The sequence below is a fragment of the Schistocerca americana genome, chromosome 2, assembly GCF_021461395.2.
Source record: "Schistocerca americana isolate TAMUIC-IGC-003095 chromosome 2, iqSchAmer2.1, whole genome shotgun sequence".
NCBI lineage: Eukaryota > Metazoa > Arthropoda > Insecta > Orthoptera > Acrididae > Schistocerca > Schistocerca americana.
In genome coordinates, this window is record NC_060120.1 from 950,148,470 (window position 1) to 950,166,424 (window position 17,955).

General features: G+C 39.4%; 1 protein-coding gene across 1 annotated transcript in view; it reads right to left on the reverse strand.

The window, feature by feature from the left end:
- The window catches only part of LOC124596114, a 147,662-nt gene that overhangs the window by 46,676 nt on the left and 83,031 nt on the right, over positions 1-17,955 (reverse strand). Inside the window, exons 10-12 of the mRNA XM_047135128.1 lie at positions 17,121-17,277; positions 9,245-9,405; positions 7,499-7,827 (exon numbers count right to left, since the gene is read on the reverse strand). Of these exons, the coding sequence (XP_046991084.1) occupies positions 7,499-7,827; positions 9,245-9,405; positions 17,121-17,277 (647 nt within the window). The remainder of the gene's footprint in view (positions 1-7,498; positions 7,828-9,244; positions 9,406-17,120; positions 17,278-17,955) is intronic.

Genomic DNA, 17,955 nt, shown 5'->3' on the forward strand with positions numbered 1-17,955 from the left:
AACACGTCATGTGATTTGTATTCACTACATGGCCTTCTACACAAGTGTGACAACCACCAAACTGGCTTTGCGCATGAATGGACACAGACAAACTGTCTGCCTGGGATTACCCGGTGATGGAACATGCCCTCCAGCACAATTCCATGGACCTAGGTGCCTACTACATCACACTCGGAATTTGAATCTTTCCACCCAACAACAGTCCTTGCAATTGCACAGATGGGAACTTGTGTGCCAACACATCCTTTCATCCTCCCTCCTGGACTCAACAATTGTTAACCTCTACTCTTTTTCCTTTTTTGGCCCTTTACTAATTGTGATTCTTCAATTTCTCCAGGCGTATTTTATGATAAAATTCAGTACAACAGCGCACCTGATGATGGCAACGTGGTCGATTGCAGAAATATTGTGTCCTATACACACTCATACCAGGCTGTTCACCCGAGATTTATTTCGGCCTTTACTAATTTACTGATTTTTCAAATCTAAATTTTTTATTTTTCACATTTTCATCGTTAATCTATTTAATTTATTTTGTTTTCTTTCTCTTCTTACTTAGTATTATTAATATTATTCATCTCACATATACCTCTTTACTTCTCAACTATCTTCTTTGCTTTGAAACAATACTTATGATGCGCTACTTTTGACTTTTTTTTAACGCCCTATACTCCTCCTTTGCTTACCCACCAATGGCTACCTCTTAACCTAGAATGTGAGTGACCTACATCCACTTACCCTATCTTCCCTTTTCTTCTCTCCTTCCTCTCTTCCCAGATGAAGGACCAAGTACAGGAAGCAGATTTTTAATGGATTTTTGTCAGTTATTTTTTCCATTTCTGTGTTACTGCTTTGCTGAGTGACACTGACGGGAACTGTCCTTTCAAGATATCCTTGCATCCCCAATACTTTCTGTTTGTCACTGTCTCACAACCAACTCTATTCCGGTTCCATCCACTGCATTCCATTAACCTACACACACATTCTATCTCTCAAACCCAACTCTTCCTGCCAGTGTCATGAGGATATCATTGGCATCACATTTCAATGTGGTCCTGTTGCTGTCCCTCTGTCCCAACCATAGCCACCTTGAACTCCCCGTTGCCTCCCTTCTTCTCTCATCATCTCCATCACACACAACATTGTGTTTATGTCACTCTTGAATGCTCAATGTATCATCCATTGTGGTGTAATAACTGTAACATATCACATTCATATATTTAAGAAGTGTCACTCGATGTGGCCTGACTGATGAACAACTGTCACAAAATTTGAAAGTATTCATTTTATTATTTAAACAATTTAGAATCACAAAGTGTTCAAAAGTTTGTTTCATATTTTTGTTTCTACTTGTGTTTGGATGGATGCAGCATGTCTGGAAGGTGGAACAACATTGGCAACACACCTCTGCTCTCCGGTAGCTGTTGGTTTGGCAGTTTATTATGAGCTGCAGTGTCCTGGCTTGGAGATGTGTGACGTGCCATGGAACAGGAGTCCCATTTCAAATTGGATGACATCACAGAAAAGAAAAAGCTAGCAGATATATTCTGTTTGTCATTTTGAACTAAGAGAACTGTCATTCATATCAAATACAACACAATGAAAATCACAGTTTATGTACTTATGACATGTTACTGTCTTGTAGAGGGAAGATCAATATAATATGATTTCTGAAGATACACTTTTTATTAGTGATAGAAAGTTGAAGCTAGTTAATGGCTATCAGTTTTCAGCAAAGTAGAAGCTGCAAGGAGAAGTAGTTGACAGTCAAGGCAATGTACATGGTTATTCTGGATGTTGAATCAATAAGCAACAGTTCAGAATTAAAAAGTAATGGCAATCATAATCTAATCAAATATACTCTCAAGCATGGAACATTTCATTCTGGTGGCTCAGGTGAAAGGACCCAGGACACTTCTGTGCTGAGAAATATCTGAAATTTTAATAAAACTAGTAAATAAATTGCGAATTCAAAGGTAACAATCTCGAAAGATGATGTCATCAAACTGTATGCTCCTGTCCTTAGCAACTGAATCAAAAGTCAAGATTACATTGCAGTAGAAAAGCCATTAACAGCAATGTAGCAATAAGGAATTAAGAAGAACTGTGTAGTCGATGAGCAGTTGCTGAAATCACTGACTACATTTACATTGAAGAATTTAATAACTCCATGAATTGGAAGATCATTGACTGCAACTTCTAAGGCTAAAATTGTTTCATCAGTCCATCATGCCCCAGCAGCCGACAGTAGCCAGTCCACTGCTTGTCCACCTACGGCAATGGCGGCTTCAGCTGCACACCAACCTTCAGCAGTGCAGTTCACCCAGCACAGTGATCTGTCTTCCCTTGAGAATTGCAATGCTGTGAGCTACCCAAGCATTGTTTGATGAGCTGTATTAAATACAAGCTGATTTGTATAAGTTTTGGTGGTGGTGTGTGTATTGAGACAGTAATTAAAAGTGGAACTGGCAACCGAAGTTTATTGGGTTTGTTCAAGAAGAGAGACATTGCTCAGTGACAACTGGAAGCCAACGACAGTTAATTATGTTTAGTTTTGTTGCTAATGTATGTCAGTAGTGACGAGAGACATGGAGATGCACTTACATTTGTTTCAGAGTTTTAGTGAACTGAGTAGTAAGCTAGATGCGAGAAACACTGAGTTAAACATAAGTATCAAAGCTCAAGATGATCAATTAAACACCAGTGTAAAAGCATATTAATTTCAAAAAAGTTTTGGTGGAGACAAAAGAAGAGATGATAGTGGAATTAAATTCTAAGACAGATAGTACAAATACCAACTTAAAAGTTGGAATTAATGGCGGAAATACAGACAACTGATGCCAAACTCGAAAAACGTATTACTGAGTCTCTTAAAGAAAAACTAAATAATAAGATTTCTGTTTGTGGAAAAGATTTGGGTGTAGTGTCTGTCATTGAAGGCCCTCATGAGACTTTCAGTATACTGGACAAGGGAGTCCTCGTCACCACAGATGGAGGAAGCGATGACAGCTGTCCAGATGAAGGTACTGTTGGTGGTTAGTAGCTACAAATATCAACAGAGTTGTGGATGGAGCCACCCGAGAAGTGGAGGTTAAAGCCCAGGAATGTGACACATTGGGTTGAGGAGGACCAGGTGAAGTGGATGGGAAAGAAAGTGTTGAGGTTGTGAAGGAACAAGAATATGGTGTCTTGGGCCTGGGTCAAGATCATGAAGATATATATCACTGGTAAACCCAATCCAGGCAAATGGTTTGGGATTTTGGAAGGCTAGGAAGGTTTCCTCCAGATGGCCCATAAAAAGGTTGGTGTGGGTGGGTACCATGTGGGTGCCCATGGCTTTGATATGGATTTGTTTATATACCTTTCCTCAAAGGAAAAGGAGTTGTGTGTTAGGATATAGTAGGTAAGTTGTGCGAGGAGAGGGTTTGGTGTCTGAAGGACAGTGGAGAGAGAGTGTTTGACAGTGGCAAGGCCATTGGCATCAGGGATGTTAATGTATAGGGAGGTGGTATCAACAGTAAAGAGTAGGGATTCAAGAGGTAAAGAAGTGTTGATTGTGAAGAGTTGGTGAAAGGAGTGGTTAGTATTCTTGATGTGAGAGGCTAGGTTTTGGGCAATAGGTTAGAGGAACTGGTCAACAAGAGTGGAAATTCTTTCAGTAGGAGTGCAATAACCAGCTACGAAGGGGCATCCAGGACTGTTGGTTTTGCGAATTTTGGAGGCATGTAGAAGGTGTGTGCGGTGGGGGCAAGTGTGAGGAGGGAAATGGATGCAGGGGAGAGGTTCCAGGAAGGACTTAAGGATTTCAGTAGGCACTGGTGGTTATGTTGGTCTTCTGGGATGGGATCACTATGGTAGAGCTTTAAGGTGGAAGAGTCAGACAGTTGGTAGAAACCTTCTGTCGGGTAGTCACTGCGATTTATTATGAAAATGATATATCACCAATGCTAGTTCATCACTGAATAGAAATGGCACACACAGGAAGAGAGCAAATGATGAATACAGAAACTTCATCAAAGTCTACCACAACCATCACCTATCACTTAGTGCACTGTCACTGCAAGTTTCAAACAAAAAACATGCGCACAACACAAATTGAGCGAAAGATGAAAACATTTATACTCATAAATGAATAACTGCTCATGATGACAAAAATTCACAAAGTGTAAAGTGCACTAACAACTTTATGCTTATTTGATGTTCTAACCACACCTCTGCTCGTATTGTAAAAATTTCTTGCTACTTTTGGAACATAAAAATATATTGTGACCCTCGAACTACGGCTGCAAGTGCCATGTGCAAAGGCCTACCTCCTAGCCACATAGGCCACAACAGAATCCATCTGTCACAATCATACACAAATCAAATGATGGAAAATCCAGGATGGAATGCAACAATACGAGAGAAGGAAAGTGCTACTCACCATATAGCGGAGATGCTGCATCGTGATAGGCACAATAAACAGATTCACACAATCATAGCTTTCGGCCATTAAGGCCTTTGTCAACAGTACACACACACACACACCAGTGCCTACTGAAATCCTTAAGTCCTTCCTGGAACCTCTCCCCTGCATCCATTTCCCTCCTCACACTTGCCCCCACCGCACACACCTTCTACATGCCTCCAAAATTCGCAAAACCAACAGTCCTGGATGCCCCTTCGTAGCTGGTTATTGCACTCCTACTGAAAGAATTTCCACTCTTGTTGACCAGTTCCTCTAACCTATTGCCCAAAACCTAGCCTCTCACATCAAGAATACTAACCACTCCTTTCACCAACTCTTCACAATCAACACTTCTTTACCTCTTGAATCCCTACTCTTTACTGTTGATACCACCTCCCTATACATTAACATCCCTGATGCCAATGGCCTTGCCACTGTCAAACACTCTCTCTCCACTGTCCTTCAGACACCAAACCCTCTCCTCGCACAACTTACCTACTATATCCTAACACACAACTCCTTTTCCTTTGAGGAAAGGTATATAAACAAATCCATATCAAAGCCATGGGCACCCACATGGTACCCACCCACACCAACCTTTTTATGGGCCATCTGGAGGAAACCTTCCTAGCCTTCCAAAATCCCAAACCATTTGCCTGGATTGGGTTTACCAGTGATATATATCTTCATGATCTTGACCCAGGCCCAAGACACCATATTCTTGTTCCTTCACAACCTCAACACTTTCTTTCCCATCCACTTCACCTGGTCCTCCTCAACCCAATGTGTCACATTCCTGGGCTTTAACCTCCACTTCTCGGGTGGCTCCATCCACAACTCTGTTGATATTTGTAGCTACTAACCACCAACAGTACCTTCATCTGGACAGCTGTCATCGCTTCCTCCATCTGTGGTGACGAGGACTCCCTTGTCCAGTATACTGAAAGTCTCATGAGGGCCTTCAATGACAGACACTACACCCAAATCTTTTCCACAAACAGAAATCTTATTATTTAGTTTTTCTTTAAGAGACTCAGTAATACGTTTTTCGAGTTTGGCATCAGTTGTCTGTATTTCCGCCATTAATTCCAACTTTTAAGTTGGTATTTGTACTATCTGTCTTAGAATTTAATTCCACTATCATCTCTTCTTTTGTCTCCACCAAAACTTTTTTGAAATTAATATGCTTTTACACTGGTGTTTAATTGATCATCTTGAGCTTTGATACTTATGTTTAACTCAGTGTTTCTCGCATCTAGCTTACTACTCAGTTCACTAAAACTCTGAAACAAATGTAAGTGCATCTCCATGTCTCTCGTCACTACTGACATACATTAGCAACAAAACTAAACATAATTAACTGTCGTTGGCTTCCAGTTGTCACTGAGCAATGTCTCTCTTCTTGAACAAACCCAATAAACTTCGGTTGCCAGTTCCACTTTTAATTACTGTCTCAATACACACACCACCACCAAAACTTATACAAATCAGCTTGTATTTAATACAGCTCATCAAACAATGCTTGGGTAGCTCACAGCATTGCAATTCTCAAGGGAAGACAGATCACTGTGCTGGGTGAACTGCACTGCTGAAGGTTGGTGTGCAGCTGAAGCCGCCATTGCCGTAGGTGGACAAGCAGTGGACTGGCTACTGTCGGCTGCTGGGGCATGATGGACTGATGAAACAATTTTAGCCTTAGAAGTTGCAGTCAATGATCTTCCAATTCATGGAGTTATTAAATTCTTCAATGTAAATGTAGTCAGTGATTTCAGCAACTGCTCATCGACTACACAGTTCTTCTTAATTCCTTATTGCTACATTGCTGTTAATGGCTTTTCTACTGCAATGTAATCTTGACTTTTGATTCAGTTGCTAAGGACAGGAGCATACAGTTTGATGACATCATCTTTCGAGATTGTTACCTTTGAATTCGCAATTTATTTACTAGTTTTATTAAAATTTCAGATATTTCTCAGCACAGAAGTGTCCTGGGTCCTTTCACCTGAGCCACCAGAATGAAATGTTCCATGCTTGAGAGTATATTTGATTAGATTATGATTGCCATTACTTTTTAATTCTGAACTGTTGCTTATTGATTCAACATCCAGAATAACCATGTACATTGCCTTGACTGTCAACTACTTCTCCTTGCAGCTTCTACTTTGCTGAAAACTGATAGCCATTAACTAGCTTCAACTTTCTATCACTAATAAAAAGTGTATCTTCAGAAATCATATTATATTGATCTTCCCTCTACAAGACAGTAACATGTCATAAGTACATAAACTGTGATTTTCATTGTGTTGTATTTGATATGAATGACAGTTCTCTTAGTTCAAAATGACAAACAGAATATATCTGCTAGCTTTTTCTTTTCTGTGATGTCATCCAATTTGAAATGGGACTCCTGTTCCATGGCACGAAAGGAGAGAAATAAAAATAAATTAAAAGACTGGGTGTGGCGGTGAAATGACGGCTGTTTAGTGCTGGAATGGGAACAGGGTCGGGGCTGGATGGGTGAGGAACGGGAACGTTCCCATAACCCTCCTGGCCTCAACCTTCGTTAGTCACTGTCCTCACCCATCCAGCCCCGTCCCTGTTCCCATTCCAGCACTACACAGCCGTCATTTCACCGCCACACCCAGTCTTTTAATTTATTTTTATTTCTCTCCTTTCCACTACTTACCCCCTCCCCCCTCTGCACATTCTCTCCCATCCGCCGTCTAAACTGCAAAACTTCCCTGTCCATCAGTCCCACCTTACTATCCCTCCCCCTACCCACCCAGCCTCCTACTTACCCCCATCCAATCGCCACTCCCATCATGCACTGGTGCTGCTGTTCGCAGTGTAGTTTCAGCTCTCTGAGACTGCAGACGTGTGTGGAAGTTGTGCTGGCGTGTGTGTGTGTGTGTGTGTGTACTGTTGACAAAGGCCTTAATGGCCGAAAACTATGATTGTGTGAATCTTTTTATTGTGCCTATCGCAGTTCAGCATCTCTGCTATATGGTATCAACAATCATACACAAAATATACTATAAAGGAATACTTTACCTGGACCCCTTGAAGTCCTCATCTGAATCTGCATCATCCTCAGAACTTATGTCTAGACTGTTAAGTCGTCTATGCTTCTTTTTGGGAAGTGGATATCTTCTCACAGGAGGTATGTAGCCCTCTGGTTCATCTTCCTCTTCCTCCTCATCTGAGTCTCTTCCTTCCTCTCCATTTTCTTCCTTCTTTTTCTTTTTGGTTTCATCATCTTCAGCTTTCTTGTCACCAGCCTCCAACTTTTCCTTCTGCTCCTCCTTCTCAGCATTAACAATAGTTGCAATATCTTTTCCTCTCCCTTGATTCCCAGCTCCTTTCACAGCTTCCATTTCATCCTGGAAACCAAAGAAAAGTTGAGGGTTACACTACACATCATTCTCTGTCCCATAACACAGTTAATATATACTAAAGCAATTTAATTAAATGTCCTGTTTGACAGAGAGTGTGCTCCTGTTGCAATGGCAACCAGAATAGTTCAGCATGTCTAGTGATAGGATGTACCAGCTTTTGACAAACAATCATTCAAAGGACGTGCAAAATGCACAATAATGGTGTGTTTGGTTGCATCCAGATTGTGAGGGGTCAAAGCACAGGCTACTCCATTTCAAGGTTCATGCAGGTACCAGACTTTTCACATGCCACATTGTGGCCCAAGCACCTCGGGTTGTGAAAACTGCTGCAACTTGATCAACTGTCATGGGAAACAATTTGTTCACTTTAATGTTACCATTTTTCAGATGTGAGCTAGTGTTTTTATACTTTATCAGTAATAATTATTGTACATTGGTCATAGCAGCTCACAATTACCTCTAGACACCAGGAAGAGCACCAAGTGAACACTCTTGGTACCCACAGCTGAAGCAGACATGGTCTGCTGCTTGGTTGCAGTGTGTGAAGTGGCCAATTTGATGTAAAATGAGGACCAATAGTTGAATGTACTTTTTATTTTATTTAACAAATGCCACAAACAAAATGTAAACAAGCTAATAAGAGCATCTCTTGAAACCAGCATCTGAACTGTATCAAGTGTTATTAAAGTGGTTGAATGCCAACAGTTATTACAGACTTATTCATTAAGATTTGCCATTAACTGATGCAAATGTAATAGTAGAAATGGGATCACATTGTAATGAATCACTCACTAATTCAGTGTTGCACAACAGAAACTGGTGAACTGCTATACAATCCAGAACCATCATCTTGCTTTGAAGCACAGAAGCAAATGCTCCTCTACTCACCATACATCACAGAGTGAGCAGATCAGCAAGGGTGCATGACCACTATCAGTGAATACTCAAAGCACAGAAAAATGTCAGCTGGACTAATGAGTTGTGTACACGCTGGTGCACACTGATGGTACAGTAACAAGTTACATTAATTCAAGAACTGATGCAACCTACTTGCCAACAAGGTATTGTTATGGTAGGTGGTGGACATGTCCCCCCTCAGCACATCTAGGATTGCAATGGGCCACGTGCACATACCTTGAACACAGCTATTAACTAATTATTAGTTACATGCAAAGGTGCAGCAGCTGTGGATCAGGATTAAACCCCCAACAATTCCCACATCTTGTGGAGTCCATGCCATTATGTGCTACTGCCATCATCAGGTAACTGCTCAAGAGCAACTTAAAATTAACATGAAAAACACCCTTGTTTTTTAAGTTATGCAACTTTATTCGACTAAGATGTAAAAATTATAATAATGTATAAATAAGAGTAATGCCATCTTTGATCAGTATACACAAACCTGAATTGCAGAATAAATGAGATCGTCATAGTCATTGTATCGGTAGCTAAGAACAGTCTGACGCCTCTGGCGCAACTGGTAAACTGGCTCAGAGTCATCAGATGATGAGGCAGAACTAGATGAACTAGATGATGACCTCCTTGAGCCAGGTACAGAAACTGCTGAAAGAGAGAGGGAAACATTATTTCAACAACAAAACAACTGAAATCATGCTGTGAAGTGAAGTGTGTGCAGCATTTTCCTTGCATCTTACAATAAAGAAAATGGGTTTATCAGAACATTGCAGCAGACTGTATATCCAAATGCACTCTCCTGACAGATTTCAAATGTGTATCAGAGTGAGGTTGAACCTAGGCATTTGTTTCTCATGGATAATACTCTGCTCTACAAATCATCTAAGCAGGTAAGGAATATGAATTTAATGCTTCATTACATTGTATCTCTTGCAAGTTTTTCAAACTATATACAACCTTTATTGCATGCCTCACTGAACTGGTTTCTCTATGAGGAAATGTGTGAGGCTGAAGCCTAAGTGGAATGAAATTTTCACTTTTTGGCAGATAGCACACTTGGTGTAACCTTCATGAGTGTGACTATCTGGTAGAGGCTCACCACTGAAGACAAAGATTCTAGCTGTAGTCCTGGTCTGCCCCACAATCGCAACAGATAAAAACAGATTTGCTGAAATGCATACATGTACATTTCTATTTTCCTTGCTTTTTCATTATTAGGAAAAAGATAGGTGGGAGGGGGGGAGGGGGGGGGGGGGGGGGGGAGAGGACTAGTAGGCTTAGGAAATTTGATTCCATGCTGTGATATAGCATTTGTGCCTCAGAAAATTTCGTTACACAATATCTTAAATGAGATTCATCCCAAAGTCAATTTCACTTTAGTAATGGAGTGAGGTCAGTCTCCCGTAACTAGATACAGTGATCTACAGAAGATCTGACAGTACTCCAGGGCATGGAGTGTATAGAAAGCTCACGAACACAAGTTGGTATTTAGATGCAACTTCACACTGCCATCCAGCCCAGAAGCAATCAGTGTTCAAAACAGTCCCTTCATGTACCGTCTGTACCAATGACAATAATGGCTCGGAATCGAAAATGGGGTTCTTAAAGGAGACAATGAAGGCCAACAGCTACTATAGCTTGTCCATAGACAGGGCTTTCAAATGAAATATTATTAATTATGCTTATACTGAGTGTCAAATAAAAAACTGTCTTTTCCAGTCCCTAACCAATTTTCATCTATTTTATCAGAAAATCTAAAAATTTTGTTGATATACAAGAACATAATGGAGCCTATACTCAGAATTAAAATGAAAAATAATAAGACAAGGAGATGGACTATCCCACTCCTTTTCAACTGCGTCTTGGAAAAGGTCATTCGAGAGTGGAGAAAGTTGTTAGCCCAAGAAGAAACAAATGAAGAGCAGTTCAGACTTGGTCCTAAGACTAAAATGGTGTACATTGACTGCTCGGCCTATGCAGATGACCTGGCCATGTTTGCTAACAACATAGAGTCAGCAGTCAACAAGATCAATAGGCTGTCAGAAATTGCTGAAAAAAATTGGACTCCAGATCTCTATTCAAAAGACAAAATACACGACGAACACCTGTGATGGACCTGAATGGAACACCATCAATCTGGGAAAAATCAGACTAGTTAAAAATTTCAGGTATGTTGGTGAAGTCATCCAGGAGAATGGATTAGAAGGACAAGCAGTTAATGTCAGGATGAGGAAGTTAGACCAGGCATACCAACTGATAAAGAATACCAATAACAAAAAGGCTATGAGTATTGGGGGCAAGTTCCGACATTGTAATACAGTTTTAAAACCTGAGGGCTTATATGTGTTGGAAACTTTGACCACGAATAGACAAGGCCAAGCTGAGCAGCTGGAAAAGCGAGAGCGTAGGATATTAAGGAAAATCCTAAGTAATAGATGAGCTGATGGACAATGGTGAATGAGAGCAAATGAGGACTTGTACAGCAAGACAGAACCTATCACAACATCCATTAAGAAGACGATTGTTATATTACGTCATCTCATGAGGATGGACAGTGACTGACTTACAAAAAGAATATGGATTTTCGTCCAATCTAAGAACACGATGTAGTGGTTAATAAAAAAAGAAAATAGAGGAGAGAGACCGTGAAAAAGGGAAAGAATGAAAAGCAAATCGGACTTTGTATTACAGAAAAGCTATCGGACTTCGTTATTCGGAAAAGCTATTGTTGGGGTGGTCCTTGTGGCGTTTTTGAGCAAAAGTTAAACCAATTTCCACTACAAAAATTATTGAAAAAGAACAGAGAATAACAAAATGTAACTGACAGGGTGAAATGACGTAGCTTAGAGTTCATTCTTTACCAGGTTAACATGTCTTCTTTCGTGCGGCGTCCAGGTCATCAAAAATCTCCTTCAATTCTGCGTGAAAAGTTTGCTCCGAAATCTTGTGATCGTCCAAGAATCACTAATTTATACCAATTAAAATCATCTTCATACTGTATGCAATTTAATTTACTTTGCTACTCTCCATCCTCCGAATTTCATAACAACGTCCACAATGTCTACACACTAATAAGTTTTTTCGTCTTAATCAGATCACGTCTGCCTTAAGCTTCGGCTATCAAGAGACAATAAAAAACGAATAGAAAAACAAAAAAGAGTTACAATTTTAGTATTTTCTCTGCAGTCGAGCGCTCATACCGCTGCGACGGCACAATTCATGCCTGAGGGAACGAGAGCAGCGTGGTGAAATTCAAAGTCCCGCTACAATGAGGCCGAGATGGTTCGAAGAATGTGAAAAAGATCTTAGACAGATGGGTACCTCAGAGAGAAAAATTCCTGACAAGAACAAATTTAGAAGATTGGTGAACAACTACCAAGGTTTTAAAATGGAATCAACATCCAAAAGATGGAGAAGACCTTTGTCTTGAAGAGCATAAACAGATACTTCTTGGTGGGCTCAAAAGATCAGATTCCCATTACATTCAATCACTGATGCTCTGCCACCAGACATAGCATTTTAAAGACTGAGCCACGATGACAGAGGATCAGACACTGCTTATTTCCCATACACAAACTGTATTGTCAGGTCATTTTTATAAAATTGGCAGGTGCTCACAAAAAAGTCAACACACGGATTCTGCAGTCTCTGATCCAGTGTGCACACATCACATTACAATCTGGCAGTCTGCACATAATGTCCTCCACACTAGCCAGCAACGGCCACGCCTGGTTGGCTGGGCTGTTTCGTTGGACTGGGTAAGGGGAGAGGAAGGGGCAGGGTAAGGAAGATGGTAGGAAATGCTGAAACAGCTGCAGCGGTCAGTAAATGCAGCTCTGCACTGAGTCATGCAGAAGGCAAGCATATGCCTCTGCTGAAAAGCAAATCGAGTACTGTGCCTTTTCCTGGGTTTTTTGGCAAAATGGAAAAATTCACCACGTTTTCCAGAACAAAAAAAAGTCTCTAAGTTTTCACGGTTTTCCAGGGTGTGAGACATCTTGTAAAAAGAAAGATGAAGTATTGTCTTCTCTCTCTCCTAGGTTACCATTTGTTTCTACAATTACTGACCAAGTCAGCAGAAGTCTATGATAAAATGGTGTACAGAAGTAAATGAACTTTTCCCAACACAAAACGGACACCCCAGATTCCCTCATCACTGCGGGAGTCTATGAAGTGACATGAGACTAAGGCAAAGTGTATATATGTGAATGAAAATAAAAATAATTATTAAACAGCATTAACACCTCATGCGGTTTACACAAAGTGTGAAATCTATGGTAACAGAACAGCAGGAAAACTATGGCCAAGACAACAAATTTAACAATATTCATATGCTACCCAAGGACAGCAACAGTTACAGAAGTAAAGTCAGAGAAGTGGTTGAGATTTCTAAGAACAAATGTGATTTAAATAGGAAAGATACCTATATGCTTCCAACTTTGTGAATCCTACCAGCTTTGTGACCTCCCACCATCGAGGAACTTAATACGCAGTTATGGAAGCAAGGAATACAAATGATCTGGAAGCCACTTTTGCAACACATCGATAATACTTCGATAAAACATTTCCCCTCTCTTGCTCTGCCTATTTTGCTTCTTATACAATGACAGTGGCCAACCAATAGTAGCCAGAATAGCTCCACTTCTTTAGAATAAGTGTAAAAAAGCTCACTCTTTTAGGTGTATGCAATACTGCTCTTTGACAGTGTTCGGCTAACCAAAAACACTAGGAAATCCAAAAGAAGATGCCAGACGAGATGTCAAAACACTGATTGTGTAGAAAGAAAATGAAGAGGAAATGGACACAGCCTAATGACCCACATTTTATCTTCAACGACAATGGTCCCGAGAGCTGCAGACTTACATCACGATTAAAATTTTCCATTTCTAACCTAGAGCTACGAATCACTGACTATGAGAAAGAAAGATTGAAGAAAAAACCAGCAGGCAAGATGAAGTACATTACAATGATGAACGGTAATACATAACATATGAGACTGACGAATACCAATCAAATTCTCAAGGAAATGTATAATATGGAACTAAAATACTGTAGACTCAAAGGACACCAAAGACTGAGATTTATCACATGGTGAAGATTGGTGTACATATGACAGAAAACAACTGTCCCAGCACAGAATAGGAAGCAACATACAAAGTTAACAGTTGGTGGAAAGGCTTATTAAGCCAACTTTTCAAACAGATAAAAATACATAGAAATTAATCAAATGCTGTTTACAAACGATGCAATGTGAACCAAATACATAACAATATGGTGCTAATATTCAAACTATAGCAAGGACCTAATAATTTATTTAAAATGTGGAGACAGTTTTACAAATGGGACCAAAGCTTGGATGCTAACAAAGCCTTGTACATTTGTTAACTTAATAAAGAAGGTTTGTTGTAACACATGAAGTACAAATTATTTTGATGGGTAGCAACATTTGAATAAATGCATTTTGTATTAACACAACACTTTTTCAATAAACAACAATTCCAATTCCTGGAGATCATGAATTTATGAACCTTGTGAGAATGAGCACAATTAATGAGCCAGTGAAAGAACATTGCAGCTTGGGTGGGGATTCAGTAATTTAGATGAGAAGGAGCATCTGCTGGATTTCCATATGGTGTGAGCGAGGACTGTGTACATCTTGGATGCTTCCTTTCTTTACAAACTTTAACCTCAGTTTTCTCAAAGTTGGCAAAATTTGGTTTCAGGTATCTTCCCAGTACTGTCGAGGGTGATCTTGCAGAAGTTATTGCTTCAGCTTTATTATCAGAAATTTTCCTTTTTATGTAAAGGGAACATTTGAAGTCATTAGACTGGTAAATAATTACAGTGGTCCTGTCAGTCTTACAGAGATTTGCAATTTGTTCAAGTGACTTGTCCCAATATTAGATAGGTTGTGTTCTCGCTTAATGTACAGCTGCCCTCTTGTCAGAATGTAAAATTAACTCCATTAAAACACAGTGTTTTTGAAATACAATATGTAGGTCTTTTCTCCAGAGTACAAGGCACTGAGTCAGAGGAAAATGTCCTGTACAGAGATTGGTCTATATTGTTTTGCACTAACTGTGTGTCCAGAAGATGGAATGGCATGAGTCAACAGCTGATTTCCTTGCCTGTGGGCAGCTTATTGACCATCATTTCCATTCACTCTCCATATTTCTTGATGCTCCGGCTCAACAATGAGGTAAGGGCACACAGCACAATTTTTGATTGTTAAATGCGCCATATCTATAGATAAACTTTCTAATTTCAATTTCTCTGATTTCACTGTGGGCAATTTAAAACCAGAATTTCTGTCGAACTCTCCAGCCTGTAATTATTATTCACAAATGATATATGGTTGCTAAAAAAAAAAAAAAAAAAAAAAAAAAAAAAAAAAAAAAAAAAAAGAAAAAGAAACCAATATAGGGATAAGAAACTCTGGACAGGAAGACATTCTCAGAAAGCCATGCGTAAAGCTGTTTGAGGATATTGCACCTTCAAGTATTATTTTAAAAGCTTTTTTAAAAAATAAAATGTGAAATAAAAACTCTTATGTGACATTTGCACATGGCCTGCTGAATGACTGCCCCCCAAAACGCCACTAAAATCATCTTTTAACACTGTTACTGGTATTACCTACAATTGTATTATCTAACTTCTTTGTCTGTTTTTACTTAACGTGGCTTCTTTGTCACCAAGCTCTTTGATGTACAATCTGTGTAAATGTTTTATTCATTATTTATGACCATTTACGTAATTGTAATTAATCTATGGATGTATTTTCAAAAGTAATATGCTGTAACATAATGGAAATGTTAAAAATTTTGTTGTAATACTGGTTCATGCATAAGGCATGTAGGTTTGCAATCCCGTAAAACATGGAGGGAAGCCCCTCGGCAATGAAACAGCTTGGTGGGAATAGAAAAGGTGGATCTGGTGATTCAACTGCATGGCTCCTTAGTGGTAAGAGTCGCCGGTGGCCAGCAGGCCGAATATTCGCATCTTGTGAACTGAAAGACGCAAGAAGAACTTCAGCAATATATAATACAGCCTCATATGCGCAAGTAATTTGGCTAATTATTCATGGCTTACTTTGGTTAGCTCTTTAATACAAAATTCTGATGCTCAGAAGAGAATTCTCAGAGCTTGTTACACAGCAACACCCATGGACAGCTTTGCCACCTTTTTTGAATACCCACAGGAGATCAGCACTGCCACCACCTTCATCTCAAATTACCAACTGAGTTCTGTATAACTGCATGGACCAGTGATGCAATTTCTTTTTCAATAATACATTTGTGTTTTGTAAACTTTCTATTGAGCCCTGTATTTTATCCCTCGTTGGTTACCTAGGCAGGGTCCAATTCCAAGTTCTGTGATACTTCCAAAGCAGTTGCCTTCTTTAACAAAAGTTAATAAACTCTGTGGGGTTGTAAAGCACATAATTATTTAGTGAGCAAAAGTTTTGAAATACTTCACACAATTTCTCCTCTTGTGTAGTTCATGTCAAGCCACTGGTTCATTACTTATTAAATTGCACTACTGCCTTGTATCTTACGAGCAAAACAGAATTTCAGTATCAGATTAGGTCAGTCCCAATAGTGAACTTTGTTTATGGATCATGCTGGTACTTGGTACAATTTTGTCTAATTAGTCTGGCAACCATTTCCTTTCACAAAATTGCAGTTTACTTAATTACTAATAGAGCCTTGGTTCGATTCCCATTTATTCTGTTACTGTTTCCTTTCAATAGAAATCTTTAGAGAAACAAAACCAATCCGATACCTTTCCATACATACAGTCATGGTCACAAATTAAAACCCGTTCACAGTAGTAATGTTATCAGTCTGTTGCCAATTCAGTAATAGCCAGTAGTGATATAAAATGAGTAGCTGTATAAATTCCAGGACCCAGACACAGTGGTAGTCGACCAACTCCCTCGAGGTCTGTCTCTCACAGTTAGTGAAGGAAATTATATGAAAACTACTTGTACATGGATGGGCCTTCCCACTGTCAGGAGGAGAATTAGCTTCTTTACAAGAATCAAGGCATTGTCCTGTTTTATAAACAAGTTTCTTCACTACATGTTATAGTGTAATTATTCATGACCTAGTGATATGTCACAGATGATGTCAACTCCAGCACCTGCACTGAGAAAGGACAGTTGTAGACCTCATCATTTGAAGAACTATATTTCCAACCATTCACCTCAGTGATCACTCACAAGTGGCAAAAGGCTAGATCCTGGCTGACAGTAATACTCGTTTAAATTCAAGAGGAGATTTACCAGCATACCATAATGACATAATCTGTATGTGAGCTCTATTGTTATGAAAATATTACATAAAAATGCTCTGGTCCCTCACCTTCTGGGTCTTCCTTTTCTGATTTGTTTGGAAGCACATTGTCTAAACTAATTCCAACATATGCTAGTCTTTTACGCCTTAGTTCTTCATTTTCACGGCGTTTCAGTTTGCTATCAAGATCTTTTAAACTTTCTTGGAGGTTACCAAGTAATGTAGCCTAAAACAGAACAATTTCACGGATTATTTTTGTTAGTTACATGTTCTATAGGTTATTAATACACTATGTCGTAATGACATAAGAACATAAATCACTGAGTCACCATTTAAATTGAGCTAAACAAACATATACAAGAAAAGATGTGATCAGACATTACACATTGGATTTAGCAAGAGAACACCCTTCATATTTATATTTTTATGTTGGTGGTGTACTTGTATGCTGACTACACAGTACCTGACTAACTGTGCTGTCTAACTGTTTAATCCCTTGCATAATGATAAATTACTTTATGCTGAGTTTGGTCGTATAGATTCCTTAGCAGAATTGGACAAAATGTTGCATGTAGTTCAACTGGCTAGCTAGCAAACCATATGATTAATGAAACTCATGCGGCATTTTGTAGTGTGGATGGGAGTGTTCTGATTAAAATGATTAAAAACACAATGTGCCTGTACCTCCCCACCCTCCTCCATAAAAACACACACACACACACACACACACACACACACACACACAGTAAATCTAAAAAATAAATCAAAAACAAAGATTCCATGACTAACCAAATGGGAAAGCGCTTGTAGATAGGCACAATAAAACAAACAAACACACACACAAATGTTCAAGCTTTCGCAACCAACGGTTCGTCAGGAAAGAGGGAAGGAGAGGGAAAGCTGA